Source organism: Vulpes lagopus, chromosome 5 (assembly GCF_018345385.1).
Source record: "Vulpes lagopus strain Blue_001 chromosome 5, ASM1834538v1, whole genome shotgun sequence".
NCBI lineage: Eukaryota > Metazoa > Chordata > Mammalia > Carnivora > Canidae > Vulpes > Vulpes lagopus.
In genome coordinates, this window is record NC_054828.1 from 27,276,318 (window position 1) to 27,296,578 (window position 20,261).

At 41.0% G+C, this 20,261-nt stretch overlaps 1 protein-coding gene across 1 annotated transcript; it reads left to right on the plus strand.

Moving 5' to 3' along the window:
- Positions 1 to 1,586: 1,586 nt before the first annotated feature.
- Positions 1,587 to 6,940, plus strand: LYG1 (lysozyme g1). The gene is made up of 5 exons (XM_041754273.1): positions 1,587 to 1,653; positions 3,539 to 3,643; positions 4,595 to 4,779; positions 6,499 to 6,631; positions 6,822 to 6,940. Exons 1-5 carry the CDS (start codon positions 1,611 to 1,613, stop codon positions 6,938 to 6,940), a joined length of 585 nt encoding a protein of 194 aa, XP_041610207.1. The 5' UTR covers positions 1,587 to 1,610.
- The last annotated feature ends 13,321 nt before the right edge of the window (positions 6,941 to 20,261 follow it).

A 20,261-nucleotide genomic window follows, 5' to 3' on the forward strand; every position in this document is an offset into this window, starting at 1 on the left:
ACCAAAGCAGAATATGTTCCAAGGCTCACTGAGGAATGTGTAATGTCTCTGCCTCTGTGTGTGTGTGTGTGTGTGTGTGTGTGTGTCTGATAAATAAATAAATAAATAAATAGATAAATAAATAAATTTTTAAAAAGGAATGTCAAGGCCTAGACAGTGCAGTGCTCATAACGCCAAGCGCAGTATCTTTGGTGGCATCCCCCTTCTCCCTTCCTGAAGAGCAAAGCAGTGACAAGCAGCAGAGGGGTGCCAACAAGCTGGAGCAGTAGCCTGCTGGCAGGGCACAGGGAAATAGACAACCCGAGCATCCCTTGGGGCCAGTTCAAGTTCCTGGTGGTCTCTACCCATCTTCCCTCCACCGAGTGCTTCGTAATTCCCAAAGCATTGTTTAGATTTATAAGGCATAATAGACTGTTTACTCATCCCTTAAACCATTTTCCTGGAAAAAGTGGAAATAAAGGTCTTTTTTGGTCTTTGCAGTTCTCTCACCACAGAACTCCTGTTCCCTTCCTGGGAATGCTCTCCCAGGTCTTCACCAGAACTCTTAAACTACAGCCACTCCACATCCTTGGGGCCCTCCAACCAGCCTGGAAGATGTGCTGTAGTAGCACCCTGAGGTGCCAGCCAGGAAGGTGTCCTGCCCCAGCGTGGCCTCCTACTCGATCCTGGAAAACTGAGGGCTGCTCTACACGTGCAGTTAGACAGGTCTCTTCACTCCTCACTGTCTGGCAACTCGGCTTTTACAGATAACTGGTCTCTCCATCTGCTTGCTCCCTGGGGGCTGATAGGCCTTTCCAGCAGCATCTCGTCTTAGTCATCCACCCTCTTGCTGCCTGTCCCTTCCTTCTTTCCTCGCACACAGCAATACCCCACCCATTGTCCTGCCAATGGCTATGCACCAACAGGCCCTAAATTAAAATAGTAGCAGTGACAGTCACAGATACCAAATGTTTCTGCCACTATGATCATATTTTCTGGAGAAGAATCTCACTTTTTAGCTTCAAATGTAAGGCTCCTTCTGAACTCACTCTTCGGCAGAGTTAGATGGCCTGCAAAAATGTTGTTTCCTGAATTTGGATTGTGAGCAGATGACCAGCCCCAAGGAGCTTGGACTTCCCTACAGTGAAGGAAAAAGAACCCAAATGAAGAGAAACAGTAACACAAGATTCTCCTTTTCCACATTATCTTTTGATAATGAAAAGGCTATTACTGAGATAAGGCATAGCCATCAAAAATTTGCTTTTCAGGATCTGGACTCAGGTCACTATGTTTCTCAGTGTTGAGAATCAAAGTATTCTGGCTTCCTGAACTAATTACTATCTGGTAACTTGATGGTATGGTGAGTCCCTGTGGGCCAAGCAGAAGTCTTGTTATTTTAAAATTAATTGAAAGGATGGATGGAGCACAAGGCTTACTTTTGCTTTCTTCCTTATGATTCAAATCACTAACTTTTCTTCATTCAGCCATGGGAAAACTTATTCCTTTCTCTTTTTAAAACCTCTTTCCATAGAAATATTGAATATTGTTATGATGATAATTGGTGTTCTCACATCTTTGAGCTAATACTTATTCTAACATCATTTTAGGACCCATAGAGCCAGCTCATCAGTATGTCTGCGCTGTGGCTGCTTCTGGGGCTTCTGGCCCTTACTGGTGAGTGTTTAATTTTTTCCACATGACCTTGGAGATGGGAAGAATAAGCATAGGAACAGAATGGTATTTCTGGTACTTAAGACTGTGGTAAAAAATGTTGTTTTTCTTCTATGTTGGCCAATAAATACTGGATTTAGTAACAGCCACTGAAAAATGGCCTTTTTCCAGATGCCCCACAAAAGGAGGAGGCTCTCCAGAATGTGGAGTGGCCTTATACCAGCATTGCTGGAGGCTGGACTTTAAATATACATCATCAATAAGTACTTATTTTACCTCTATAAGAACCATCTCACCAAAAGTAATTATTGAAGCTATTAATAGATCATGTATTTCTGGAGGAGGAGGACTGAGATGTTTTACTATGTAAAAAAAAAAGACTAATGTAATTTCAAATAGGAAACTAGCATGGAGGGGATCAAGGATATGTGATGAAGCCAGCCACTGAGATTGACATAGTTGCTATGCTTGAATTTCAGATTTAGTCTTAAGGTTTCTTGCAGACCAAAAGAGAAAAGTACATGTTTTTTGATAAATAAAAGAAGAAAACATTTTCCTGGCTCTAAATTCTTTTTTTTAAGATTTTATTTGTTTATTCATAGAGACAGAGACAGAGACAGAGAGAGAGAGAGAGAGAGGCAGAGACACAAGCAGAGGGAGAAAAAGGCTCCATGCAGAGAGCCTGATGTGGGACTCGATCCAGGGTCCCCAGGATCACGCCCTGGGCTGCAGGCGGCGCTAAACCGCTGCGCCACCAGGGCTGCCCTTTTTTTTTTTTTTTTTTTTAAGATTTTATTTATTTATTCATGAGAGACACAGAGAGAGAGAAGCAGAGACAGAAGCAGAGGGAGAAGCAGGCTCCATGCAGGGAGCCCGACGTGGGACTCGATCCCGGGACTCCGGGATCATGTCCTGGGCCAAAGGCAGGCGCCAAACTGCTGAGCCACCCAGGGATCTCCTGGCTCTAAATTCTAACAATTTCTCAGATGAGGTCTTACATTCATTCACTGATTGATCCATTTATTTAAGAAGCATTTTTAAATTTCTAAAAGATATTTGGGGGAATATAAGAAACTTTAAGGAGCATTTAATGTGACTCAGGGAGTGGCTACAGGGCAGGGAGCAATGAATGACATAACCCATTACAATATTAAGGGTATTTGTTACTAATTATAAAGAAAAAAACTGTACTGATTAAAAAATAAAAAAGGACACACTGGTAGGCAGTAGGTAAAAAGAGAGAGAGAGAGAGAGAGAGAGAGAGAGAGAGAAAGGGGGGCAAAGACAAAAAGGGAAGAAGTAGAAAGAGGGAGCCTGCACATGGAGACGTGGTCCTGTGTCCCACTACATGTCTTCCCCTCTTTGTTGTCATAGAGACCCCCACCTAGAAGAGCATACCATCCAGAAGACCACATAAAGCCACCTCTAAGTCCAAGTATCTTTACTTTGAGTCTGGGTTGAGACCCCATGGAGGCCCAAGCTTTATACATGTTTCTACAGAACAACCATAAATATCTCACCAGACCAGCCAGGCAGAAATATTTGAGGGAGAAATATCAAGAGTTCACCTAAGATAGAGGATGAAGACTAGTTATATGGAACAGATAATCTAGTTTGATTCTAAGACATCAACTCAATGATACTGGACAGCCCAGGGCTCTGTGAGGAGTATAGCTGCTCCAACAAGTGACAACTTAGTATGGAGGAGGTTTCTATGATAATTTCCTAGTCACTGTACCATAAATTTTAAAAGTGTTTCAAGTTAGAGTGAAGTTCTTGTTCTTATGGATTTTGGTAAATTGCTTTGATGGCATTTCATTCGTGGACAGAAGATGATCAAAAGTAGTCTAATTCAATGCCTAAAGCTGAAAATTTCTCAAATTTGTAGATTCATCTGAAAGCAGCAACTGGGGATGCTATGGAAACATCCGAAACGTTGAGACCCCTGGGGCGTCCTGTGGGATTGGCAAGCGTCATGGCCTGAACTACTGTGGTAGGTTACGAGCTCATTGTCCACCTCCGCTCTTCTGCTTTATCTCAGAAAGTGCCTCTTTTTGGCAGGGGTGGCTTCAACAGGATTTTGTCCTTTGCCTTGATACCCCACACCCACATCTCCTTGTCCTTCCCCACAAATTTTGATCCTCTCAACATATCTGTTTGGTTCCCGCTATTTTCCATAGCCCTACACTACCAGGTGGCAGGATGAGTGCTGGACATGGAGTCCAAAGATCTTGTCTGAATGTGGGCTCTGATTCTTCAACAAGCCACTTAGTTCCCCTCTGCCTCCACTGAAAGGGGTTAAAAGTACTCACTTTATAATTTTGCTGTAAACTCTGGTCAGTAGAATGTGAATGAGAGTGCATTTGAAATCACTAAAAATACTTACAAAGTAAGTGGGCTAGCCAGGTAAATTAATACTGGTTTTCATTTTTCCCAGCATCCTTGTTATTTTATAAAGGTTTAAGCTCATAGCAATTTCTGGGTGTCACTTTAGGGTGGAAAGGTGGGCAAGAGTGAGCAAATCTGTTAGGGAAACTCTCCATGGACTTCTTGAAGGGGTTGGGAGACTCTTTCATATCTGGTGCTCATTGTAGCTGATGGACAGGCGCATTTTACTGGGTACCTCTGTTTGGGGTGCTTTGGATGGAGCCAGTGTGCTATGCTCGGAGAATCATCCTCCGTGGGCCAGAGCAGCCCCTGAGAGCCCAGCGGGGGGGTGCTGGAAGCCACAAAGGACATTGCCTCAGTGGATGCCAACTCAAGCTCAAAGGAGGAGAATCATACTCTCGGGTCTAGAAATGGCAGCTAGGGAGTTCAGACTGAGACATGGGCTTCTCAGTACTAGCCCACTGCCCAGATCCTTGGAGTGTGATTTCTCTCCTTTTGAGCCCCCACATCAGCATAAGTCACACAAACCACATCCTTCCTTGTGTGTTTGCATTAGGAGTTCGTGCTTCTGAAAGGCTGGCTGAAATAGACATGCCCTACCTCCTGAGATACCAGCCGGTGATTCACACTGTTGGCCAGAAGTACTGTGTGGATCCTGCAGTGATCGCTGCTGTCTTGTCCAGGGAGTCTCATGGCGGCAACGCTATGGTCAATGTGGGCAACACGGGCAACGGCATCGGGGTTGTGCAGGTAACCCTCGTCAGTTATGACATATGGCCGTTGTGCTGCATGGCACAACACTAAGGGGGCATCGTCACATTTGTTGTTGACACCCTGGAGCACAGCTCCATGGGACACCGAGTGAAAGGTGCTCCCTGGAGCTGCGAGAGCCACAGCTCTCTGCCTGATACAAGTGGCAACATCACTGCTTCATTGTGAGCCATGGTTTCCTTTCAAAATCAACTGTGCTGTGTTTCCAGGATATCATCCACTGTACTCTATTCTGGATCTTTGCTCTGTTATTTTGTAGCCACATGACCTCATTCAATCTCCCTATGACTCTGTTTCCTCATCTATAAAACACCAGCCTCAGAATTATTATGAAGACTCAATGCAATGATGTGAAAATATGCTTAATATCTGGCAGATTTTCAGCAAATACTGGACTCCTTCTCTTTTGTCTTCTTTCTACACAATTCTTAGTTCTGAAGATCCAGTTTTATTTTTGCACGAATTTTTCCTGGTTTCACTTGTTTCAGAGTCTCCCAGGGAACTGGGCATTAACTCCACAATCGAATTAATTGCACACTGGGGGAATCAGTGATGGCAAGAAGACAATGGAGCTGTAATTTTTTTTTCTATTGCATTTCATGTTGTTGTTGTAGTTGTTGAGAAGCCTTTACGTAGTGCAGTCACTTTTTAAGCTTTTAGGAAAATGTATTCCTCAGTGATCTTGAAACTGGTTTCCCATCAGTACTTGGAACGACACTTTGCAATTTAAAAGTACTTTCAAATACTTTATCTTATTTTGATCTGGGACCCATCCAGTAATCTAATGAGGACGGGGTGAAGGGGAAGGCATATAATACATCCTTTCCAGGTGAGGAAGTGGTTTTACAAGGAGAGGGTCAATGCTGCAAAGTCACACGGCAGTTGGAAAATGAAGAACCGAGACCAAGAACAACATGGGTGATGTTAGGGTCAGCGTCAACTCTAATATTCTGCTCTGCCTCCTTTGTAAAATCTTGCTCTTGGGAAAAGCATGTGTCCATCTGTTCTGAAGATGAAAGAATTCTCTAGATCCAGACATTTCTCCTAAACATGTTGAAAATCATGTGGAACGGTAACCTAAGGTCTATAAGAAAAATTAGAAGTACTTTTAGACACTCAGATTACCTGGAAGAAGGGATGCCTGGGTGGCTTAGCGGTTGAGCATCCACCTTTGGCTCAGGATGTGATCGTGGGGTCTTGGGATGAGTCCCACACTGAGCTCCCTGCAGGGAGCCTGCTTCTCCTTCTGCCTGTGTCTTTGCCTCTCTTTCGTGTCTCTCATGAATAAACAAATAAAATCTTAAAAAAAAAAGAGAGAGAGAAGATTATCTGGAAGGAGGATTACAAATACAGATAGAAAAACCCCTTTTTGATCTGTTTGGAAGGCTTGTGTTTGCACCACTGAAGGAGGGTACTGGACTGGTACATCCACTACCTCTGTCACCTTGGGCACCCAGCTCTGCCTTTCACTATTACAATGAGGCAGCTGTGAAATGTCTGCTCATTCTTTCTTTGACCAAGCCTTATAGCTTTACTGTTTATCCTCAGAAAGAACAAAAGTGGCATTAATTAGTTTGCCCAAAGGAGGAGAGAAAAAGGAAGGAAATGAAAAAGCAGCACTGGTCCCATGAAGTCCTGTCACCCTCCCACATGGCTCACCTAGTTGTTCCTCCACCTCTCTCCCTCTAGGACCCTGGTTTTTATGCTCCCACATCCTGGATCAGCGAGTCTCAGGTTTCTCAGATAACTGAGGTCCTTACTGTTAGGATCAAAGAAATTCAAAGGAGGTTTCCAACTTGGACCTCTGACCAGTACCTGAGAGGTAAGTGTAACCCTGGGCTGGGGTTTCAGGGCATGGAATTAATAAGAATAAATATAAGACATTGCACAAGATTCCCCAAGATTACTCAACCTGCTGTTGAGCCATCAGGAAAGAGAATCTAAGTCAACTGCGGAGACCCTGAAGCAATGAGGACTGTAAGGTCAGCATTAACCCATCTCACAAATTCCAGGTGGACTCTGTGCCTATGCTGGAGGTCCTGGCTACATCAGAAGCAGCCAGGACCTGAGCTGTGACTTCTGCAATGACGTCCTTGCACGAGCCAAATACTTCAAGAGACATGGCTTCTAACACATCAGAGCAAACCCAAGGTCATTACCAAACACAGAAGACCTCAACTGTAACACAGAAAAAACTAGCCAATGGGGCTTGTAACTGTGAATCTGAATTTGACCTGAAGGTCACCAAAATAATTGAATCACATTAAAGGAGGAATTGTCTGCATTTTGTGGTTGAGTATGTAAATGAAAAAACTGTCCCCTTAAAGGTACTTCCATGGAAGTTAGCTCTAATGTGGATTTCCTATACCTCATTGACTAGCACTGTCAGATTTGGCAAATAAAAATACAGGAAGCCCAGTTAAATTTGAATTCCAGGTAAATGATGAATGAATTTTTAATGTAAATCCCATGCAATATTTAGAACACATTCATCCTAAAAAATTATTCATAGTTTATCTGAAATTCAAATTTATTTGAGTACCTGGTATTTTATCTGGCAAACTCCATCACTGATTTTTTAAAATAAGAATCATACTTTCAAATTTTAATTAAAAAGTTTGAAAAATATTTTATTTATTTATTTGAGAGAGTGAGTGAGTGAGAGAGAGCACGAGTGTGTGTGTGTGTGTGTGTGTGTGTGTGTGTGTGTGTGTGTGTGTTGGGGGGAATAGAAGGAGAGGGAGAAGCAGATACCCCGCTGGGCAGGGAGCCCAATGTGAGGCTCCATCCCAGGTCCCTGAGATCATGACCTGATCTGGAGGCTGCTGCTTAACTGCCTGAGCCACCCAGGCATCCCAGAGAGTCACCTGTTAACTCTGTAGCATTAGCTTAGCCCTAGGACCGTCTCCTTTTTTCTAATTTTACCTCCTCCTTTCCTGGACCCTGGGCCACAGAACCTTCTCCTGTACCCGTACTCCCCCCAGCTCAGCTAAATTATCCCCTGGTTTGGCCCACTTAGGACTAACAGAGCCAGGGGGTAGGATAGTGAGTCATCTATCCGAATTGCCCTCAAGGACATCGACCAGCACTATACTGGTAAATTATTTAATTTGAGGGGTTGTATGTTCTATAAATGTAATGAATGTGTGTCCCATTCTATCAATTCTATGCTGTCAACACTCTGCAGGATGTCATTTTAGAACAATCATCATTTTAAGCAGAAGTGTTTTTAAGTAACTGCTGTGTGCTCAGCACTGCATGAAGCACTATGTATCAGAGTCTGTGGCCTCAGAAACTGTTCAGTCATAAAATTTAGCTGGGGATAATAGCCCACCACATGTGTGCACAAGGTACAGACTCAGGGCCGGTTTCAGGTAGCAGAAGGAGGTGCTCATCTTCTGCATTGGGGGCCTGTGGAACCTGCTCATGACCGTTGGTGCCCTTGACTTCCTCCAGGGCCACTTCCTTCTTAGTCTCCCCACCCCTTGAGCTTTCCCAGACCTACTGTCAAGGCTGACTGCACTTAAGGGATTCCCACCACAGAAATATGACTAAGGAAACCTCTTGAACATACCCTCTTTGTGGATTCACATTGCACTGGCACAAGGGAAATAGATTGTGAGGCAGTAGTGATGGGCCCACAGGGGAAACATTTGGGTGAATGAAATCTTCCTGAAGTCATAACCACCAGGGCAGCCTCATGCAGCCCCCACTACAGACACATATGCCCAGTAAGTGGGGATAACTCATGTACATGCTGATGATAGCATCTTTCCTAAGGAAATATCCGGCCCAACAAAGCCAACATGGAGCACCATGATGTGACAATAGGAGCTCTGTAAAAGGTGCCACTGTGGGAGTGGTTGGTAAAAGTATAGGGTATTCATCATATAGCCATTAACGAATCCTTATTCGTAGAACAAAAACTTCTATCTGCCAATCACTGTCTTAAAAACTGTAAAGGTGAAATCCATGCTCACAAAGGCTCCTGTTCTAGTTGGGATACAGATATACTAACACTTGAGACACAGTAAAAATTTCTCTAAAAAAGAAATAAATAAAAATTGATGTGGGAACTTTGGTGAAGAACTGAGGCCTGAATTCAAACAAGTGGTTAAGCTGTTTATTAGATGCTGAATTCTCACACTGGCCCTGACAGGATACACCATTTTCATTCAACCGAACAGAAAGAACTACCCACTGGAACTGTTAAGGTACTTGTCTTAGTTACAAAAGCAGAATTCAAACCCAGATTTCTTCCATTTAAGGCCTTTTTATTTTTCCCTAAGTGACACATGCATGTAATCGGATGATTATATTTTTAAAGACTATTTATTTATGTATTTGAGAAAGAGAATCTCAAGCAGATTCCACTCTGAGCTTGGATCCCATGACCCTAAGATCATGACCTGAGCCAAAACTAAGAGTTGGACGCTTAACTGACTGAGTCACCCAGGTGCCCCTGTAATTAGATGATTATTAATATGTATGATGTGTGTGTGTCTGTCTGTGTGGTGGGGTTTTTGGGTGCCAACCATCTGTGCTAAAAAAGGGAAGGTTGGGATCCCTGGGTGGCGCAGCGGTTTGGCGCCTGCCTTTGGCCCAGGGCACGATCCTGGAGACCTGGGATCGAATCCCACATCGGGCTCCTGGTGCATGGAGCCTGCTTCTCCCTCTGCCTCTCTCTCTCTCTCCCTCTGTGACTATCATAAATAAATAAAAATTAAAAAAAATAATAAAAATAAAAAAGGGAAGGTTAAAGAGGAAAGGTCCCAGGCAAATCCAGATGAGTTGGTCACCTCGGTGTGGCCTTATCCCTTGCAGGAGGTATTTGAAAATGTGTAAGAGCAGTTTTCTTCTTTCCCTCCTTCCTCCTCATACTCTTTGTTTTGTTATTGCCACGGTACTTAGGGTGGGGAGAGGGAAGGGGGATTGGACATTGCTGGTGTTTCATAGTGATCCAAAAGGATGCTAAACATTTTGCAGTTCACACTGAGTAGGATGGTCCCATCCAGTAACGAATGTATATAAATGAAGGGGTGTGTATACGTATGCGTGTGTGTGTGTGTGTACATTTTTTAAAAACTTCTTTCTGAGTTAGCCTTTTATCAACTTCATAACTCAGAATTTTTTTTAAAGAGGTCTGGGAGCCATCTCTTGGAAATGTAAACATCCAGGAAGATAGCTTACCTTTTTGTTCCTGTCACTGTGATAGTTTAGCCTCTAGGCATTTGCTTATCAAAAAAATAAGAAAAAATTTATTACTTCTTCTGATAAAGGTGAATTTAGGGCAAACTACTAAAGAATATGCAGCAAATTGTGCTGTTTTCTTGTATGTATGTAATGGCAAAAAATAGAGCAGCATGAAAGGATTATAACTTCTTGGCTGCATAAATAGGATAGAATTTTTATCTTTATCATCTCTTTGCGGATGATCAACCATGTCCATGCTCCAGTTTATTTTTATTCATGAATTCTAAATCTCTCAGGAAATCTTTCCTGAAGGCTTCTGACCTACTGCTCTCAGAGGTAAGTCAGAAAGCTCTGAGAGCATCCGGGATCCCCTCCACCATCAGCCCTTTGCAGCTGTCCTAGGTTCCCCTTCTATTTTTTGCATCCTTCTTAGCTTACTCCTTTGTTTTGATGGAACACATTCTCCATCAGCTTCCTGAGAAAACTGAGTGGAAGGTAAAATTTTTTGAGATCTCTCATGTGCAAAATACCATTTTTTCTACTGTCATGTGAATTGGTGATTTGGCCTGGTAAAAAATTATAGTTTGGAGATAATTTTCCTTTAAAATTCTGAAAGCGTTGCCCCCTTGGCCTTTTGGCTTCTGGGGTTATTCTTGAGAAGCCTGAGGTCATTTCAATTTTAATCTTTTGTAATATAATATACCCCCTCCTTTCTTCTAGAAGATTGGAGAATTTTTTCTTGTCACATGTTTGATATTTCACAATGATGTGCTTTAGTAAGATTCTGGCTTTATCCAGAATCTGAGTGCTAGGCATTCAGTCAGTCCTTTCAAATTTAATTTCAAAGTTAAAAAATTTTGCTGATAATTTCCTTCCCTCAATTGTTCTCCATCCTCTCTTCTTTTATTCAGCATGAACCTCCCGGACTGGTCTTCTAAATTTCTGATGTATTTCTCTCCTAATTTTAACTTCTGTCCTTTTGCTTTCTAGAAATTTTCTTTCTCTCCTAAAGTTTCCAATAAGGTTTTCATTTCTGCTATCACGTTTTTATCTTTTGTTTTGTTTTGTTTGTTTCCTTTCTGTCCTCCAAATGTTTCTCTTTATAGTGGTGTCATCAATGCAATGTTTTCTCTTATTTCTTTGGGTGTATTATTGAGAGTCCTCCCCACTCCCCCAAGTCTTCCTCTTGCACAATCTCTATTTCTTCCTGGGTGCCTTTTTTTCATTTGCTCTGACATCTCTATTTCCTGTTGGAGGCTTTCTTCAAATATCAGGAATTGTTATCTGGACATACTTAAGAATGCAGGAACTAGAAAGTTTATCAGAAACTCTGAGCATATGGATGGGGATTATGTGAGCAACTCCATAAAGTGATCCTCCTGGGCTATTTGTTGGGAAATCCTCTATATTCGTATATCTTTACATATTTTCTTTTGGCTGTTCTTATGCCTGGAAGAAAAAACCATATAGTTTTTAGACTTCTCTAGAGTAAAGACCTGGCTGCCAGTGTTCTGGAATCCAAGTGGAGGTAGCAAGCTGAGGAACACAGCATTCAATATGCATTTCAGGGGTGCCTGGGTGGTTCAGTCAGTTGAACATCTGCCTTCAGCTCAGGTCATGATCTCGTGGGGGGGGGGGGGGGGCGCTCAGCAGGGAGCCAGCTTGTCCCTCTCCCTCTGCCTACCACTCCCCCTGCTTGTACTCTCTCTCTGTGTCAAATAAATTTAAAAAATCTTTTTTAAAATGTGCATTTCACTTAGTTTTCCTCTATTCTATGTGAACCCCTTCCCAGGTATGCCAGATATTATCCTACCCAGAGACAGTCTGTATTTCCCTTTCCAGAGACAAAAATCTCTGCTGGGATCAGGGAAGAGATCCAGGGTTTCAGCTGCTACTTAATCATCTTTCAAACATAAACATCTTTTCTTACCCCAAGTTTTCCTCACTTCCAGAAGTAGTCAATGCCATCAATTTCTGAGTCTTCTGAGGATTTTCAACATAAATCACGTTGGTTTTTTGCTTCCCCACTGCCAAGCTAGGATTTCACTTCTTACGCTTATTTTATCAGTGGCCATTTTTCCAAGTGTTTTCCAGCTTTCACAATTTTGATGCTTTTTATCTATCAGAGTCTAGGAATGTCTCCAAAGACTAGGGGTTTTCAACCAGAATTTCTGCACTTTCTCTATATCACACTTAGAGCAAAAAGTTTGTAGATTCCTCATGCTGTGGATTTATGCTGTGGTAGATCCAAGTAGATTACTGTGGCAGTGTCACAGACTCTAAGATGCCCCCTATGGTCCCCTCCTCCTGGGTGTTCATGCTCTTGTGAAATTCCCTTCCCTTCACTCTGAGTGGTAACTGGGACTTGCTTCTAACAAATAAAATATGGCAAAGAAGATGGGATGTTACTTCTGTGATGACATTACATAAGATTGTAACTTCCATCTGTTAGCAAACTCTCTGTTTAGCCAGCCTTGATGAAGCAAGTTGCCATGTTAGGGAAGCCAATGTGGCATAGAACTGAGGGTGGCCTCTGGCTAATAGTCAGCAAGGTACTAAGGATCTTGTTTCAACAACCCAAAGGAACTGAATCCTACCAACAACCATATGAGTGAGCTTTGCAGCGGGTCCTTCCATAGTTGAGCTTTCAGATGAGAGTCTAGCCCTGGTTGATTACAGCCTTATGAGAGATACTGAAGCAAAGGATCTAGCTGAGCTGTGCCTGGATTCCACAGAAACTGAGACAATAAATGCATTTTTTAAGCCATTAAGTTTGTGGTCATGTGTCAGGCAGCAACTAATACCACCACTATCAAAATAATGGCTGGTCTGCCCTATCGCCAAACAAGACCTGGTTATATTTTGGAAGGGTAATCAGTGCAGAATCAAGAAACTTACATAATTAGATAAATATTAGGAAATATTATTGCTTCCCAAACAAAGAAAAAATCAATTATCTTTCATTTTTAAAAGTTTCCATGTTGCTCCCTTTTGATTTTTATCAGTGCAATATAAACATGTAGAAAAATATAGAATTGTGCAAATACTAAAAAGCAGAAGTAGCCCCACTCCATCCCTCCTCAGACAGTCTTAAAGCAACAAAATTCTTTTTATTATTATTTATTTCATTCCATTATGTGGATGTACCATTACTTAATAAATTTCCTAGTGGAAGTTTGGATCATTGACATCTTTCTCCATGCCTAAATTTTATTGTAGAAATTTTCAAACAAATAGGAAGGTTGGAAACTTTTATAGTGGGCACCCATCTTCCCACTACCTAGATTATACGCCTGAATGTAATTCTGTACTCGCTTTATTACATATCTCTTCAACTATCCATCTTCTACCCACCCATCAATCCACCTATTTTTTTGGATGCATTTCAGACTAATTTAGAGATATTATTTATACTTCCTCCCAGATGCTTCAGTCAGTATAAAATTAACAGGAGTTCACCATTTGTCCATGATTCTTCTTTGCTGTTATTCTTTTGAGGTAAGATTTACATACACAAATCTTTTTTTTTAAATTAATTTTTATTGGTGTTCAATTTACCAACATACAGAAAAACACCCAGTGCTCATCCCATCAAGTGTCCGCCTCAGTGCCCGTCACCCATTCCCCTCCAACACCCGCTCTCCTCCCCTTCCACCACCCCTAGTTCGTTTCCCCGAGTTAGGAGTCTTTATGTTCTGTCTCCCTTCCTGATATTTCCCAACATTTCTTTTCCCTTCCTTTATATTCCCTTTCACTATTATTCATATTCCCCAAATGAATGAGAACATACACTGTTTGTCCTTCTCCGATTGACTTATTTCACTCAGCATAATACCCTCCAGTTCCATCCACGTTGAAGCAAATGGTGGGTATTTGTCGTTTCTAATGGCTGAGTAATATTCCATTGTATACATAGACCACACCTTCTTTATCCATTCATCTTTCGATGGACAGCGAGGCTCCTTCCACAGTTTGGCTATTGTGGACATTGCTGCTAGAAACATCGGGGTGCAGGTGTCCCGACGTTTCATTGCATCTGAATCTTTGGGGTAAATCCCCAACAGTGCAATTGCTGGGTCGTAGGGCAGGTCTATTTTTAACTCTTTGAGGAACCTCCACAGAGTTTTCCAGAGTGGCTGCACCAGTTCACATTCCCACCAACAGTGTAAGAGGGTTCCCTTTTCTCCGCATCCTCTCTAACATTTGTTGTTTCCTGCCTTGTTAATTTTCCCCATTCTCACTGGTGTGAGGTGGTATCTCATTGTGGTTTTGATTTGTATTTCCCTGATGGCAAGTGATGCAGAGCATTTTCTCATGTGCATGTTGGCCATGTCCATGTCTTCCTCTGTGAGATTTCTCTTCATGTCTTTTGCCCATTTCATGATTGGATTGTTTGTTTCTTTGGGGTTGAGTTTAATAAGTTCTTTATAGATTTTGGAAACTAGCCCTTTATCTGATAAGTCATTTGCAAATATCTTCTCCCATTCTGTAGGTTGTCTTTTAGTTTTGTTGACTGTATCCTTTGCTGTGCAAAAGCTTACATACACAAATCTTAAGAGCACCATTTGATGAGTTACAGTAAATGCTTACTCCTATACAACCTATATCCTGATCCAAGTATGGAACACTGCCATCACTCCAAAAACCCTCTCATGATCTTTACCAATTTCCTCCCACAAAGGCAACTACTGCTCAGTCTTCACAACCATAATTTTTCCTGCTTTAGAATTTCACTTAAGTGGAATAAATAGCACATATTCTTTTCCTATAAGGTTTCTTTCACTCAGTAAAATGTTTTTGAAGTTCATCTACATCATTGCATTTACCAGTAATTCTTACCTTTTCCTTGTTGACTAGTATTCTGTTGTATAACTGTCACACTATGTTTATGCATGCTCCTGTCGATGGGCACCTGGGTTGTTTCTAGTTTTGGGCTATTATGGAATAAAGTTGCTATGAATATTCTTGTACAACTCTTTTTGCGAGCATATCTTCTTCACATTTCTTAAGTAAATACCTAAGAGTGGATTTTTTTTTTTTTTGAGAAAAAAAATCCTCCTCGGGGAGGAGCCGAGGGAGAAGGGGAGAGAGTGAATCTTAAGCAGGCTGCACATCCAGTGAGGAGCCCAACATGGGGCTCAATCTCACAACCCTGAGATCATGACCTGAGGTGAAATCAAGAAATTGGATGCTTAACTGACTAAGCCACCCAGGTGCTCCCACGAGTAGAATTTTTTAGTCAAAGCAAACATTTTTAATTCTTTCCTTTATAGTCCTTGTGGCAAACTTCTTAATGCTAAATAATATGCATTTCTCATTATCTATCACTTTTAATTATAATTTTTCCCAGACCTCAGGAATCAGAATTATAGTAATTCATAAATACTGGTTAATGGCACTCTCTTATCAAATAGCCCAAATATGGCTTTATTTTATTATTACAATTAGATATAGTTGATTATACAGTTAGATGTTCTTAGCAATTCAATAATCACACAGGCTCACCCTGACACCCAAATAAAACCTAGGATTCTAATAAGATACATTTAAATATATTGTTCCTTGTCCTTCACCATTGTATCTCCTTGCAGCTCTCCACCCAGGGTAACTATCAACATGAATCCTGTGTTCATCATACTCTTGCTTTCCTTTTCTTTTTTCTTTAAGATTTTATTTGTTTATTTGAGAGAGAAAGCATGAGCAGGGGGAGGTGCAGAGGGAGAGGGAGAAGCAGACTCCTCCCTGAACAGGGAGCCTAACACAGGGCTCTATCCCAGGACCCTGAAATCATGACCTGAGCCTAAGGCATATGCTTAACAGACTAAGCCATCTAGGCATCCCCCTTGCTTTCCTTTATATATAGTTTCTCATTCTTATTTTAGTTTTTAGCATTATATAAAGGATATGATGGGGGAAAAAGCCACATGATCTTCTTAATTGATACAGAAAAACAGTTTGACAAAATTCAATACCCTTTTATGATAAGAACGCTCAACAAACTAGGAACAAAAGAAAATTAGCTCAACATAATTTTTTTAAAAGATTTTATTTACTTATTAATGAGAGGCACACAGAGACACAGGCAGAGGGAGAAGCAGTCTCCATGCAGGGAGCCTGATGTGGGACTTGATCCTGGGACTCCAGGATCACACCCTGAACCAAAGGCAGGTGCTAAACCACTGAGCCACCCAGGATCCCCAAGCTCAACATAATTAAAGCCATATATGAAAAACCCACAGCTATCAATATACTCAGTGATAAAAACCTGAAAGCTTTCCCTCTAAGATCAGGAACAAAACAAGTGTGCCTACATTTGCCATATACGTTCAACAAAGTACTAGAAGTCCGAGTTGCAGCAATTAGAAAAGGAAATGAAAGACATTCAAATTGTAAAGGAAGAAATAAAATTATCTCTGTTTGCAGATGATATGATCTTATATGTTGAAAACCCTAAAGATTATACATATACTCACATGCACACGTATGCATAAAACCTGTTAGAACTAATAAATGAATTCAGTAAAGTTGCAGGTTACAAAATCAACATCTAAGAATCAGTTTTATTTCTATGCACCAACAATAAACAATCCAAATAATATATAAACAACCCAAAAAGGAAATTAAGAAAACAATTCCATTTGTAACAGCATCAAAAGGAATAAAATGCTAAGGAACTTAGCCAAGTAGGAAAAAGAGCTATACACTGAAAACTATAAAACATCATTGAAATGAAAGAAAATACAAATAAATGGAGCAACTAGTTTTGGGCTATCTTCTGTTCATAGATTAGAAAACTTAATACTGTTAGGATGTCAATACTATCCAAAGTGATCTACAGATTCAATGAAATCCTTATCAAAATCCCAAAGACTTTTTTTTCTTGCAGAAATGAAAAACCCATTTAAAAAATCAAATGGAGGGATCCCTGGGTGGCGCAGCGGTTTGGCGCCTGCCTTTGGCCCGGGGCACGATCCTGGAGACCCGGGATCGAATCCCACATCGGGCTCCCGGTGCATGGAGCCTGCTTCTCCCTCTGCCTGTGTCTCTGCCTCTCTCTCTCTCTCTCTGTGACTATAATAAATAAATAAAAAAAAAAATCAAATGGAATCTCAAGGGACCCTGGATAGTCAAAATAATATTGAAAAAGAAGAAAATTGGGAGCATGACCACTTAGAAGTGGCTTATTTAAGTGTGGTTTATTTAAGCCACTTAGAAGTGGCTTATTTAAGTGTCTGCCTTTGGTCATGATCTCATGATCTTCGGTCATGCCTCAGGTCATGATCCTGGGGTTCTGTGATCAAGAGATAAAACCATAAAACTCTCAGAAGATAGGAAGAAATCTTGATGATAATTGGATTTGGCAATGCTTTCTTGTCAAATGCCAGGAAACAAAAGAAAAATAGATAAATTGGACTTCATCAAAATTTTGAAAATTATGGGATGTTTAGGTGGCTCAGTTAGTTGAGCATCTGACTCTTCATTTTGGCTCAGGTCATGATCTCAGGCTCATGAGATGGAACCCCGACTTGGGCTCTGTGCTCAGAGTGGCTGCTTGAGATTCTCTCTCTCCCTCTGCTTCTGCCCCTCCTCCTGCTCACAAACCTGTGCATGTTCACTCTCTTTCTCTCCCTCCAAAATAAATAAATAAATAATTTTAAAAATCCTTTAAAAATTTTTAAAATCGTGCATCAAAAGACACAGTCAAAAAGGTAGAAATGCAATTCACAGAATGAGGGAAAATATTTTCAAATCACATATCTGGTAGGAGATTAATATCCAGAATATTTAGAGAACTCCCAAAACTCAACAACAAAAAAACAAACAACCCCACTAAGCATATGAAAAGATGTTCATCTTCACTAGTCATTAGGGAAATGCAAAGCAAAATCACAATGAGGCACCACCTCATACCCATTATAGTGACTTAGAAAATCAACAATAAAGAACAAACAAGCAATCCAATTTAAAAAATGGACCAAGGACTTGTATAGACATTGCTCCAAAGAAGGATATATATAGATGGCTTATAAATCATTGTTAAAAAGAAAACCACAGGCCAAAATTGGCATCATATAGGTTAAAGCCCCAAGTCAGTAAATCAAGATGAACTATCTAAACTAACCAGTTTTATTTAGCTAATATTTGCCATAACTGTCATTTTCATTCCTTTAACTTCAATCTTCATATATCCTTAGAGTTTTAGATATAGCTCTTGTAAACAATATATCTGGACCTTTTTTAAAGTCTAATTTGTCAATAAATTCAATGAATAGTAAGTTTATTCTATTTATGCTTAGTATAATTAATCATTAATTTGGATCTACTTTTACCATCTTAACTTATTATTTTGATGTGCCTATTCATCTTACATTTCTTTATAATTCTCTTATAATTAAAAAAAAAATAAAAAATTGATATTTAGATCTCTCCTTAAATGACACAAGAAAATAGAAGGCCCTCACATTCATTGGTCTCTCCCCATTGCAACCTTGTCAAGTTGACATTTTCTAGATTTTCAGTTTTGAGTTATTATGGATTTATTTTTACCCCTCCCTGCCCTTTTAAGGCAAGAATTGTTAACTGAGCAAGCCAGGTGCCCCCTCTTCTTCATTTTAATTTTTTCTCTTTCTAGGATACCTGCTATATAGATTTAATATCTGGGTAATACTTCTATTTCTATACATCATATCTTTCACTTTTCCCTAAAATTAGGCTAATTTAAAATTATTTGTTGGTCTCTGTTAATATTTTTACTTTTGATGGAATCTATGTGTTTATTTTCCTTTTGAAATGCTTCCTCAAAGGTTTAGTAATCCTAGCTTGTGAATCCATTTGCCCTGGGGTATTGTCTCTGCAGGCAGCTGTAGAATCACAGTTTGCCCCAGTTGACACTGAGACTAAGGAAGGCAAGAGGTGGGAATGGGCCTGAGGAGAGAGCCCTGGACACCAGCCAATCATTTGCTCCAGGAGGAAGAGGGTAAGGGAAAGTTAGTTAGTCTCCACCTGCTTCTCTTCCTCCAAAGCCCAGGGATTCTGTGCTGGCTTAATTTAATACCTGGGGACACCTGAACTAGGCTGCAGGTGTTAGCAGGCCCTGTTTTTTTCCACGGTAACACAGAATGGGCCTGAAGCAAGATCAAAACTCCAATAGTTCCCTCCTATGTTACTCTCCAATCAGCGTGGCTGTCTCCAGTACAGGCCGCACCTGAACACATAACAATTAAAAACAGTCCCACATCACCTGGGGGGATCATACTTGACCCTGGAGGGGGATGTATGAGCGTCTCTGCCATATATGTTTTGTAGCCCTTACTCTTTAAAGAATCAATTACACATATGTGGTTAAAAAAAAGAGAGAGAGAGACTAGAATTTATAATAAAAATCAGGAAAAAAAATAAAAAACACAAAAAAATAAAAAAATAAAAATCAGGGCCTCCTGCTCTACTCCACCCCTTTCCCAGTCACACTTCCTGGGAGTACTTTAATCCTTTCTTTTTATAGCTTTCCTGAGAGAATCCTGTAAGAGAAGAACTCTTTCCTTTTCCCTCCTACTAGGGAGAACCCAACTCTTCCCTACTGTTTGCTCTCCGGGAGTCAACTTTACTACTCACACAGAAATGTTACTTCTAGTGTGCAGCTGCACCCCAGCAGACTCTAAGCCTAGGGTGGATAATGGTCCAGTGAGGCTGAAGACAAGACCTGAGACAGTAACTGAGACATGGATTTATTGAGGGGAACTTACGTATAGGAACTCCAGGGGCAGCCAACTGGTCAAAGCATCTGCTGCTGGCATGTATGTGCAGCAAGTTCTTATATCATAGCAACTTAACGTAGTAACTATCAGTGGCCCTCCCTCTCCTTGCAAGGCCAGGATTTCTAAGGAGATCAAGTCCTGCCACTCTGGGTTGGCCACCCCTAGAAGCCCTAACTTTGAACTCTAAGCAACACATTCTGCTGCACATTCCGCTTGATGGGAATATAGAGGGAGGATAGACATGATCTCTACCTCTTTAAGATAGCAAACATGTGGGGCATGTTTACACAAACTAGCTATCTGCATGTGCCATACATCTGATCACCAAATGTTTGTGGAGGTTTTCCCCCCACACCAAGCAATTCTCCTTGATTCCAGCTGAGCGTCCTACAATTTAACTCAATTCTGAGTTAGATCCTGCAGGTTAGTCCCACAAGACTGTTCCACTACCCCTGACAGTGCCCACAAACCTCAGATAACAATGGAAAGTCCAGGTTGTCACCT

Bases quoted from the DNA above. Each gene is read 5' to 3' on its own strand.
- LYG1 (XM_041754273.1), top strand. From the start codon at position 1,611: ATGTCTGCGCTGTGGCTGCTTCTGGGGCTTCTGGCCCTTACTG. The intron at 1,654-3,538 runs GTGAGTGTTTAA...TCAAATTTGTAG, and splicing joins GGGGCTTCTGGCCCTTACTG to ATTCATCTGAAAGCAGCAAC. The intron at 6,632-6,821 runs GTAAGTGTAACC...CACAAATTCCAG, and splicing joins CTCTGACCAGTACCTGAGAG to GTGGACTCTGTGCCTATGCT.